The sequence below is a fragment of the Heterocephalus glaber genome, unplaced genomic scaffold, assembly GCF_053883595.1.
Source record: "Heterocephalus glaber isolate CG9 unplaced genomic scaffold, H.glaber_assembly_v1.0 deba00001444, whole genome shotgun sequence".
Lineage (NCBI taxonomy): Eukaryota > Metazoa > Chordata > Mammalia > Rodentia > Bathyergidae > Heterocephalus > Heterocephalus glaber.
This window is the reverse complement of record NW_028258297.1, coordinates 16,245,874-16,258,378: the sequence shown is the minus strand read 5'-3', so window position 1 is coordinate 16,258,378 and position 12,505 is coordinate 16,245,874. Positions and strand designations below refer to the sequence as shown.

Below are 12,505 nucleotides of genomic sequence, written 5' to 3'. Positions count from 1 at the left end.
CATAAAGCTAACCTAGATATTTCTGGAAGAGCTCAAGAGCATTCTCTAAAAGATGGAGAATGTGAAATCCCACACAATGAATATGCATCCTGTTCTATGTATGTTGGAGCAGACTTCTGAGCCCATCTTCAGATAGCCAAAGCTCAGAAAAATGAAAAACATGACCTGATACATACTAGCCATACATTTTAAAACATTTTGGGGTAAAACAGTATGTGCTTAAATTATTTAATCATGGCAAAATTATAATATTAAAACATCAGATAAAAGCTAAAAACTTTCTTTAATAACAGACTCTTAATTACCTGAATTAATTCATCTTCAGGCAGAGATACTGTGAAATTTACATGACAAAGGCAGCAGGGAATCATAGATCGTAGTTTAAAATACAGGCTCTACACAAAAGAAAATATTAGCAATGTCACTTTTTTCATTTAAATGTATAAAAGCTGATTTTCTTAATATATACCATATTGTGGCAAGCAAAAAGATTAAAAGATGAAACAATAATGGTACACTTGTTTTGTCTATTCTTACATTAAGATTACATTCTTTTTTTTTTGGTACCGGGGATCAAACTTGGGACCTTGCACTTGTGAGGCAGGCAGCAGCACCACTAAACTAAATCCCCAGCCCTAAGATTACATTCTTAATACTTAAACAGAGAAAAAAATTTAATCATACTTGTCAATAAGCCATAGAATACTATAATAGGATTTTTAAAAATTTACATATATTATTAAATTTTAAGCTTTTAACTAACTTAAACTGTTTTTCTTTTATAGTACGATCTTTTAAGAGATCATACTCACCTGATAACAAAGGTAACTTGTTAGTAACTCACTGATAACAAAGGTAAAGTTGATAGGCACATATAATAAAACACCTTAATTATGTAAGGTGTTATAGACAGTAATATAATTATCTTCTGTAATTTCATGATTGAGATGGGAGACTTTTAAATAAAATTTAATCAGAAGGTTCCTACCTTGAGCAAATTTTCACACAGATCATTAAAATTCTTATTGAGAGCTTGATTAGTCAGGTTAAGGCTGCTTAATCTGATTACTCTCACTGACGTGAACATCTAAAAGTGGAGAGAAAAAAACAACATGCCATTTTATTATTTTTAACTAAATATTGTAATACTTGATAGTACTGCCAGAAAATGAATAATAATAACTAATGTGGCATAAAAAAGAATAGCATTTTAAACTCCCATAAAGAAGTAAAAAAGAAATAGATGCTATATTTAGATAAAACTTATTAAAATAATTTATGCGGTATTTGCTTAAAATTAACAAAAGGCTTACCTGTATTTCTGAGGTCCAGTTATTTATACCAGGCATAATTTCTGTATTACAACTATAAAAGCCTGCCAAAATAATATAATTAAAATATATGAGAATATTTTATTGATTTGGGTGCTGACAACATTTTTTCCAATTATTACATGAAATTCTAACTTTCATTCCTTTCATTCTTTTAATGTAAACCTCTTACCTTCAGGAGACTTTAAATCCGTCTAATAAATTATAGGGTTTTTTTCATGTATAAAGATAAAAGGATATAAAATCATTTCCATCTAAGTTCTATGTTATGTGTTTTAAACGCCGAAGGAAAGCATATGACAGAATGTGACAGAATAATAAAGCCTTTGGGCTGGGGGTTTAGCTCAGTGGTTTCGCCGCCTGCTGCGCAAGCGGAAGGACCCAAGTTCGATCTCCGGTACCAAAAAAAAAAAAGAATAATGAAGCCTTTACAATAAGGTTAATATTATAACAATTATGATCTAAAACAGTGACATATAAAACTGGTTTCATTTCCAAGGTAAATGTTTCCTATTCACCTGAAGGAGGAGGAACATCAGTAAGTAGAGAATGGACATCTTCCATGGCATCAGTATCATCAATCTAAAAATAAAAAAAATTAAAACTATTATATATTAGTAATAAATAAATAATTACTTCAAAACTTTAAAAGTTTTTACTATTTACTAAGTAAAAACCTTAATGGGCCAGGGATTTAGCTCAGTGGTTCTGGCGCCTGCCTTGCAAGCGCAAGGTCCTAAGTTCAATCCTCGATACAAAAAAAAAAAAAACAAACCTTAAGAATCAACAAAGAGCAGAGACATTTTTCACTAAATCAAAACACATTAACCTGAAAAAAATTCTAATATCAGTAAATTTCCCTGTGATAATGATTCCAAATACGTCTAAGGAAAAGTATTTTATATATAAAAGCATGTTGAATTAAAAAAAAACCAAGGCTTTTGTAAACTTTTATGAGAATGTATTTCAAAAGACTTACAAAAACACCCTAAACAACTTTTATCCCATTTTGTTTACATTAATAAAATATAATTTAAAAAATCTTTTGAACAAACACAAACTGCTTTCTAATGGAATTAAGGAGGAATAAAATATCAAGGCATATCTAAAGTCGGTCCAAATTCCATCACAACATTCCGCTGTGAATAACTGTGACAATATTCAGCTGGACCCACTGATATGTGTCTGCACATCACTGTCTGTGTCCTTACTCAAAGATCTCAAGCCTCCCTCAGGTCATTGTTAGGATTCAAGCACTTTCACTTCCACTGTGGCTTAAGCCACCCACAGTTGTGGCCATAGCTCAACCCACTGTTCCCCAAAATGCTGTGTATTGCAAGCACTTTCCACCTACAGTCTGCCACTGTGTCTGCTCTTACTGAATCTGGCCCCTGCACTCAGTCCTCTGCCCACATTTGAAGCATTTTTGGTTTTGAGTGCTTCTCTACTCAACCAGGATCCCAGGATCTAACACACCAGCAATGCTCAGATCACATCTCAGACCTTAGTCACCTGGAGAGTTGATAAAACAAGCTCCTGGGCTCCCTCTTGAAATTTCCTTTGCTTTGCCTGAAGGAGGGATAGGGAATCATGTTTTTTGCAAGCTCCCAGACAGTGATTATGGGACAAGCACACTTCAGCAGCACTGCTCCAAATACCCTGGAAACTTTCCCTTGACATAGGCCAAGTTCTAGAAGATCGTAGGGAAAGGCATTAAACCATACAGAATGAGTTTTCTGTAAATTCACACTTTCATCTCAGGCCTTGTGCATCTCTCAAGGCTGATGTCCTCATTACAGTCACCTGCAGTTTCAGACTAACTCTCCAATCCTGTCCCAATTCAACTACACTATTTGCTTCCTGCTTCAGTGAGATCAAAACATTTCACTTTTTTCCCTCTCAACTTGAATCCTCACTGACTTGCCATCTCTAAAATATCAGAAGATTTCTTGGCTTTTTCAAAACTAACAGGAAAACATGGGGGGACAGATTTGTGAGGGAGGAGATGCCATAGATAGCTTTTGTGCCACCATTATTCTCTAGGAAAGTTACTCAAATGTCCTGAGGGTTATTAATAATTAAAAACAAACTATTATTTCTTAATTCAGCAAGAAAATATTATACTCAGAATTTGCAATGCTTATAGTCACACATATTACATAACAACGTAAATAGAGTGTTGTGTGATAAAAGAGACAGGAGAGACTACCAGGGCCAGGAGGCTTTAATTAGGTGCACCTTGAGTCAGTTGGACTCCTGTTCAAAAAGACTGAGCACAGCACAAAGAAATTTTCCAGCTTATATACATTTTTTGGAGGGGTGGGTATGGAAAGGAACAAAGACAGTTTTTTTTACTCAGTGACAGTTTTACAGTTTAGCCTTGAGAGCCAAGTATCAGGAGTTTCAAAATGTCTACAACTTTGTGTATAGGAACACAGTTGCCAACCATATCTGTGTCTTTTGAGGGCACACTGGTCCTTAACGGTTATAAGATTCCATTTACAGAAATATAACTGTTTGCCCTGTCAGTACTGGGAGGTCAGCCTTGAAGGAAGGCAGATTCCTGAGAAGTCAAGTCATCACAGGACTCTGTCAGCAAAAATCTTGCTGTTTATTTTATCTGTGGCAGAGCAGAGGCCAGCAGTGGGGGGTGGGGGTGGGGTTGCTGCTGCCGCAAGAAACTGCTTGTATTGAGGAAAACTAACTTCTTTTAAGCTCTGTTTTAATAGTAACATTATCATAAAAAGCAGGTAATAATTACAATAAGTTAAAGAATAGCATATACATTTATTTAAATTCATTTAAATTTACAAAAATAACTCCAACTGTTTAATGTTACAGGTTGAGTATTCCTCATCCAAAAAGCTTGAGATCAGAAGTGTTCCAGATTTCACAGGTTTTCAGATATTAGAATATTTACACAGACTGTAAGAAAGGAGCATCACTAATTATAAAATCCAAAATGCTCCAAAGCACTGAAACACTCCAAAATCCAAAACTTTTTCTTAGATTTTGGATTAGGGATGCTCAATCTATTCTAATATTTCTTCAACCCATTCGCTAATTGTTACAGAACCATATGCATTATTGTGTCAGCCACTAAGTTCTTATATTTTTAATTTTGTGTAATTTCTATCATAAAACTTTTTGCTTTTTTGGATATTTAAAACAGTGTAATAATACATCAATTTAGGATCTGAGTCTAAACTGCCAAAAACTCTTAAGAAAAGCTCAATGCAACACTACCTCCAAAACAAAAGCATCTTTTTTTCCATGGGAAAGATCCAATTCTATAACTTCATCAGAGCTTTCTGACTGAGATCTCAGAAGTCTTGAACGTTGTCTGGGTTCTGGGATGGGTGATCCTATAACCTCTTCAGATATCTCCTAAAAGAAACACATATGCTTTATATCATACAAGGATTTTCTTTTTTAGTTTAGTTATAAACTTTTATATTAACTGACAGCTTCCAATGGATTAAAAATGAAAGCCTATAAAATATATTCAATGAACTTTATATTTAAGTATAACATTTATGACTATAGAGAATATAGATATTTCCTTTTATTCATAATTAGTGCCTTACTGATGTACTAATCTAGAAAAACAGCTGTCACAGATAAAAGGCAAAACTGACACCTAACAGAGAAGACAGTACAATGAGCTCAGAAACTGATCACTCCTAGCTATGTGTATTTTCTGCTTAGCATTTTAAAGTCCTAATTAGCCATAAAGATTTAAAGATTTATTTCTCAAGATAGCATACTAATCTTTTATATCCTTTCACAGTGATAATTTTTCAAAGCAGCTCCACATAGTAAAAAGTAAAGTATGAAAAAAAAAAAGTGAAGTATCATAAATGTAGTGAATATGTGAACCAATACATATACATACACACATATACCATGCATGGATAAGCAGTGCACATTAAGCTACATAAATTTTAATATCTATAATAACGATCTTTTTACAGTCAGTGTATGGTGTAATCCTATATGGATTAGTGAGCTTTATCGTGTTACACAGCCAATCATCTGAACTAAATAAAGGTTCTAAATCTCTGTTGGCCACAAACATTACCAGAAGAATGTGTGTAAGTGACCACAAGTGCAAAAGGGATAGCCTATCACTGGTGTACCAGAGCTTCCTTTTTCAAAAACAAGGACATTGGGCTGGGGATGTAGCTCAGCGGAACAGCACCTGCCTGGCAAATGCAAGGCCCTGAGTTCAATTCGCAGTACCAAAAACAAAAAAACCCACAAGGATATTATAAGAGTCTTTCAAAAATAAGAATTTTTAATATTCACTGCTAGTGTATACCCTGGATTAAAGTCTACTACTGCAGTTCTATAACAACAATCTATGGAGTATTTTCATATCCAGTTACCGTATTTGCACTATTATTCTACTACTATTATTCTGTCCTATAAATTTAACATGATGTGCATTATCATGGCCACAATGAAAAACAAGAGTTACAACTCAGTAGTAAAGCAACTTGCTCATGTTTGGAAACTAGGTAAATGAGGAACCTGTCTAAGGTAGTTAGTTCTATTGTCTCTCAGTGCAGTGTTCTCACTAGGTACCACATTTTATGGTTTCCAATGGTATAGAACTCTGTTATGCCTCTGTTCATTGCATCATTGGCAATAAATATGTGTCTTGTATTTAAGAAATTTTAGATTCATAATGAACACTTTTATGTGTGTGCAGATGACTGAAGTATCTCTCTCTCTCTCACACACACACACACACACACACACAGACAGACACCCAGATAGTACAAATAAGTTACCAAAAACAGTGAGAGAAGGGTGGCAGAAGTACCAAAAATGAACAGAAGAGTTGAAATTTTTTAAAATGATGGTCAGAGTAGGGCTTCCCCAAAAGGTGGCATTTGAGCGAAGACATTAAAGTAAAAGAACAAATAAGAACAGTCAATCTAAACAATTAAAATTAAAAAATAAAACACAAGACTTTTGTTCAATATAAGCTAACCTAACAAAATACTAATATCTGAACAAAACCAGTATATTCACAGTATTGATTTATTTTACTTACTGGAGGATTGATTTCATATAACTCTTTGTTCTTAGCAATTGTGTCATTTATCTTCTTCTGCATATGAGAGATATGCTGTTCATAGGAGCCATCATTAGGAGTCTTCCCCGCAATCTGAATACCACCAGGTGTTGGTAAAGCTGCTAAATACACACCTGTGGCAGACTTGGGAAAAGAATGGGGAAATAATTACACAAACTGTCTGAAAAGTATTGGTCTTTAAGTTTTCATGTTTAGGAACATGATCTTTGCCCTGTGGGAAATATAATAAAGAATCAGTGTTTGCACAGCCATCTCTAGCAGGGCATACAAAAACATAACTGGCTTTTACTGGGGAGAACACTGGGCAGGGAGGGGACAATTGTTAAAAAGGGAATTAACTTTTCAGTGGAAAGCCAACTTTACTTTTAAAGTTTTTAACCTTTTCATTATAAAAAAATAAATTGCAAGAAAAAATAGCTTAGCAAAAAAATACAAAGTCAAACTTAATAATAGTGGCAAAAATAAAATGAAAACTTTTGGAAGTAAAAAAAAACCCCAAAAATCTGAAGTCCAAAAAAGCTATTGAACTTATTCAAGACCACAGTCAATAAATGCAAAGAGATCTGAATCTAAATGTTTCTTCCTACAAAACCCAAGAAGTTTTCACTGTACTACTCTACCTCCATAATTACCATGAAAAGTATTTTTAGTTGATACAGATTTATTTAAAATATTTAATTAAATAACTATTAATTTCTGATGGTTTAACAGTTACTACATACTATTATTACTGGAAAACTACCATGGGAAGTACAAAATAAAATTTACATGTGCATTTTAGGGTTATTCTAATACAATCAAAGCAAAAAATAAACTATCAATATCAAATTGTTAACATCAAAGGAGTAAAATGGGATACATGCATATTTTGAATTTGATAATTATTATTTTAAAAAAATTAATCCAATGCCAATTTTGTCAAAGGCTATCCTAAAAGGATATGTACTCTGGTGAAGTCTGCCCAGTAGATACAACTGATCCTCTTGGTTTGCTCACCGGTTCATCACGACATTTGTTCACCCCCAAGGACCCTTGCTGTGCCACATGAACCTCCGCACACCATCTTTATGCCCTCTTAGCCCCATTCATTAAGGAGGCAACAGCCTTGAGAGGTTAAGAACACAGGCTGTACATGGTACTGGCAAAGAAACAGACTTGAGGACCAGTGGAACAGATCAGAAGATGCAGAAACAATGCCAGACACACTCAGCCATCTCATCTTTGACAAAGGAGCCAAACACCCTCACTGGAGGAAAGATAGCCTCTTTAATAAACGGTGCTGGAAAAATTGGGCTTCAACTTGCCAAAGATTAAAACTAGACCTGTATCTCTCACCATGCACTAAACTAAAATCAAAATGGATTAAAGATCTAAATATTAAAATAGAAACACTGAACCAGTTGGACAGGTTAGGTAGAACCCTTGAAGACATCGGTGTAGGAAAAGATTTTATGAACAAAACCTCAGTTGCCCGTGAACTAGCACAAATAATCAACAAGTGGGATCTCTTCTTATTAAAAGGCTTCTGCACAGCAAGAGAAACCACCAGCAGTGTGAAGAGACAACCCACAATGTGGGAAAAAATCTTCACCTGCTCTTCCTCAGACAAAGGTCTACTATCTCGAATCTATAAAGAACTTAAAAAGATCAGACCTCCCAAATTTAAAGACCCAATCCAAAAATGGGCAGCTGAAATGAACAGACATTTCTCACACAAAGAAGTAGAAAGAGCAAATAGATACATGAAAAAATGCTCAACATCACTGGTCATTCGAGAGATGCAAATGAAAACAATGCTGAGATTCCACTTCACTCCAGAAAGAATGGCTGCTATCATGAAATCAACCAATAACAAATGCTGGCGGGGCTGTGGGGAAAGAGGAACCCTGCTCCACTGCTGGTGGGAGTGTACACTGGTGCAAGCACTGTGGAAATCAGTATGGAGATACCTCAAAGAACTAGGACTGGAAGTCCCATTTGACCCCGCTATTCCACTGCTGGGGATCTTCCCCAAAGAATTAAAAGAATCATACCACAGTGATATATGTGCACCCATGTTCATAGCAGCACAGTTTGTAATAGCTAAAACTTGGAAACAGCCCAAATGCCCATCAACTGGAGACTGGATCAAGAAAAGGTGGTTTATAAAATGGAGTACTACTCAGCCATCAAAAATGAGAAATTAGAGACATTTATAGCCAAGTGGATGCACAATGAGGCAATACTCTTAAGTGAAATAAATAGGACACACATGTGTAAATACCGAATAGTTTCTCTGGTGTGAGAAACTGAAAGTGTAAATAAGGACTAAATGTATAATAGGTAATGTGAAATAGGAAGAAAAGGGGCAAAGGGGAAGGAAGTGGGAGGGCTAGGGGAAAGGATAGAAGGGAATGGGATTAATATGAGAAAATGGGAAAATAGGAACAAAATCTTTGTAAATGGGGAGGACTGGAGGGGTTGAAGGGAGGGCTGGGCAAGGGTGAAAAATAAGAACCAAGAGAGAATATGTAAAGGTGCAAATTTCCAATGATGAATGTCACTATATTGTATACCTGAAATGTACCAATGATTAGAATGAATAATCGATAATGTAAAATAGGAAGAAAAGGTCCAAAGGGGTAGGGGTAGTGGGAGGGCCAGGGGAAAGGAAAGAAGGGAAAGGAAAAATGCTGAGAAATGGAAAAAATGGAAATAAAGTCTTTGTAAACAGGGAAGGGTGGAGGGCGTGAAGGGAGGGCTAGGAATGGGGAAAAAATAAGAACCAAGATGCATTACATAAAGGTACAATTCCCAATGAGAAATGTATTGTGTTGTATACCTACAATGTACCAATAAAAGAATTTAATACAAAAAAAGAACACAGGCTGTAGGGGCTGGGGATTAGTTCAGTGGTGCCGCTGCCCGCCTCACAAGCACAAGGCCCTGAGTTCAATCCCCCGGACCAAAACAAAACACAGACAGTAGAACCAGATAGACCTGGGTTTGAAATCCAGTTCCAGCACATGTAACCCTAACACTCTGGAGTCGAAAGCTATCACACCATTTGTTTTCTGCTCTTATAAAGTGAAAATAATGTTACATTCTTTCCAGAACAGCATTGTCAGACACCTAGAAGCCACTCAATCAGAGTATTAGCTATGATGGAAGCTACTCTTGAAGTCTAGAGGTTTAAATGGACAAATTATAACACAGTACAAAGATCAAAATGTCCAACAGTTGCAACTGGTGTCACTAATGGTAAGAAGGAAAAGATTAATATGAATCAGCAAAGCAGTATTTGAGTCAGGTCTTATACCAGTATCATAAACTTGTTTTATGGGATTCAACCATCAGAAATGTTTGGTACAGCTGGCAAAGTATTTTTCAAACCTTTCAATATGAATTCAGGTCTTCATTTCTCCATATGCATCCACTGATCATTAGTCTTATATTCAGCATGAATTACAAATTTGTTATGTCCTTGCTAAGCATGCACATTTGTAGATCACTGAATTAAGATGAATACTTTTTCCCCAAATTAATCTAAATATCAAATACCTTAATATCAAACAGATTACTTTGATTATTACATATTGCTCTTGCTAAAAAAAATTAACGACACCTAGTTTATCATACCACACAATAATCCCCAAAATTTATATACTTGCTTTTATACAAAGAATACATGAAAAAAGAAAACTATTTTGCTTTTTAACTAAACAAGTACACTGAAACAAGATTTCCCTTTCATAACTTTCTGAAAATTAAGTATCTATGGATATCTTAGAAAGATGGCAAAAGAATTCCAATCTAAAAATTGCCAGTGACATAGACAAAAATTCTGGCTAGCAAAATGAGAGGATTTCCATAAATATTGGTTAGATTTTATATGACCAATTTGTGTTTCACAGGTACTCAGTTCTCTGGGGCTCTTGCCACCTAAGAGGCAGCACTGACTTCTCCCACTGACATCTTTCCAGTCAGAATCCATCATCTAACAAGCCAAGGTGAACATAAATGGCAGGAGAGACATTTTCCTGACTCACAGTTGCTCAGCCCTTAAGAACACATGTATTTTAATGCACATTTTACTGTCTGCCAAAAGTACACATTTATGATGAACCTTCATTCTCTAATAACAGGCAATGTCTCACATGTTTTGCTTTATTTTTTCCATTAAAACTAAAGATTATTTGGCATACAGTCCTCACAGAGAGGGATTTTGCCCCTCAAGGTACATTTGGCAAAGTCTGGACATTTTTGGTTGTCCCAGCTAGGAGATGCCATTAGCATGTACTGGGGAGAGGCTAGGGATGGTCCTAAACATCCTCCTACCCTGAATTTCACCAGCGCCAATATGGAGAAACCCTATTTTAGCAATATATAAACAATAATACAGTCTACCTCAATGGTTGACACCTTCTAAACAGGCTGTAATTGATAACTTTTAGAAATAGGACTTCTGAGGTTATGGTCAGTCCCTTTAAAATTTGTGAAAGCCTATCACTAGATTCTTCCCTTCCTAAGGTGTACCCAATCCTTAAGGTCTTAATGTCAGTTTCTTTAGCTAGTTCTTTTGAAAAGACTCTGAATCACACAAAACAGAATCTTGTACAACTTATAGAAACCACAAAATAAAGCCAAGAGCTTCTAAACTTACCGCTAAGCCCATCAACATATTTTCACCCACTGTGATCTGAATTCTTAGCCCAAACAAAGCATTCATCCCTTTGAGTTTCAGCTTATTCATTAGCTGAGTATGAACTTCATATTCCATAAAAGGAAGGAGATTACTGATAGCTGTAGCATTTGCTTCTGCTTGTGCTTTCTTTTTTAAGCGACATAACCTATAAAAGCAAATAATTGTCAATGGATAGTACATATTCTATCAGCTTAAAATAAGTCTAAATTTTAAAACTTTCCAAAAGTGTGATTAATAAAACATCTAGTTATTTCAAATAGGTTTATAAAGTTATAGCAATAATCTTTTCTGCCATTTTTGTCACTGTGTGAACTTTAACCAAAAATAGTTTAACAAAAATTTTTTTAAAAATCTCAAAATCTCTAGAAATGACTTAATACTCCTCAAAAATCTCTAGACAATATAATTTAAAATCACAGGTTCATGTGATCATAAGATGAATGGAAAGCAGAAGAAAAATTAATTTACTCATTAAAAGAACATGTTATTTAATCTTCTATTAAGTACCAGATGGACTATCTTCAAAGGAACAACAGACTATTATTTCTTTTCTTTTTTTTTTTTTTCCCATTAACTTTATTGGTACTTTTTAGGTAAACAATACAGTTACATTCATCATTGGGATCTTGTAGCATTACATGAGTGTCTTGGTTCTTATTTTTTTTCCCCTTCCCTTGCCCTCCCTTCACCCCCTCCACCCTTCCCTATTTGCAAAGACCTTGTTTCCATTTTTTCCTCTTCTCATATTTTTTCCTTTCCCTTTTTTCCCTTCCCCTACTCCTCTCAATTCCCCTGCTCTTTTAGACCTTTTTGTCCTGTTACACCATATCAGTTATACATTTTTAAAATTACAATATTAAGATCTAGGAGACATTACCACAGATTTTACAGAATTTAAAAGGATATAGAAAGCATATTACAAAAATCTGTTTTGAAATAAATTTGACAACTTCTAAGAAGTAACTCAGAAGACAAATTAATGAAACTAACTCTGGAGGAAATATAAAATTTGAATAGCACCTATTAAAGAAAGTATATTCCTAGCTTGAAAACCTACCTATATGACAACAGCAGGCTCATAAACATTTTAACTGATAAATTATATCAAACATTTAAAGCAGAAAAAAGAAGGAACACTTCTCCCTTCATTTTAGGAACTCAACATTGTGCTAATCCTAAAACTGGATAAAGATAATAGGAAAAAAAAGTATGAACATAGATAGAAATTTGTTTAACAAAACAAACTATTAGAAGTCAGATCTGGCAGGATGTAGAAAGTGGTTTTGTTATAGGGATGGCAGTGTTGGTTCAGCATTGGAAGATCCACCCCCAAAAGTCATCATTTGAACAGAGGAAAGGGAAAAGCCACATGATTCTGTCACTAGT

At 34.9% G+C, this 12,505-nt stretch overlaps 1 protein-coding gene across 33 annotated transcripts in view; it reads right to left on the bottom strand.

Moving 5' to 3' along the window:
- The window catches only part of C2cd5 (C2 calcium dependent domain containing 5), a 103,423-nt gene that overhangs the window by 26,050 nt on the left and 64,868 nt on the right, over positions 1 to 12,505 (bottom strand). For all 33 annotated transcript variants that reach the window (XM_004845757.4, XM_087214011.1, XM_013072518.3 and 30 more), the window contains 7 exons: positions 11,078 to 11,264; positions 6,394 to 6,558; positions 4,578 to 4,718; positions 1,850 to 1,913; positions 1,314 to 1,375; positions 989 to 1,087; positions 306 to 395 (listed from right to left, as the gene is read on the bottom strand). In XM_004845757.4, the coding sequence (XP_004845814.1) occupies positions 306 to 395; positions 989 to 1,087; positions 1,314 to 1,375; positions 1,850 to 1,913; positions 4,578 to 4,718; positions 6,394 to 6,558; positions 11,078 to 11,264 (808 nt within the window). The remainder of the gene's footprint in view (positions 1 to 305; positions 396 to 988; positions 1,088 to 1,313; positions 1,376 to 1,849; positions 1,914 to 4,577; positions 4,719 to 6,393; positions 6,559 to 11,077; positions 11,265 to 12,505) is intronic.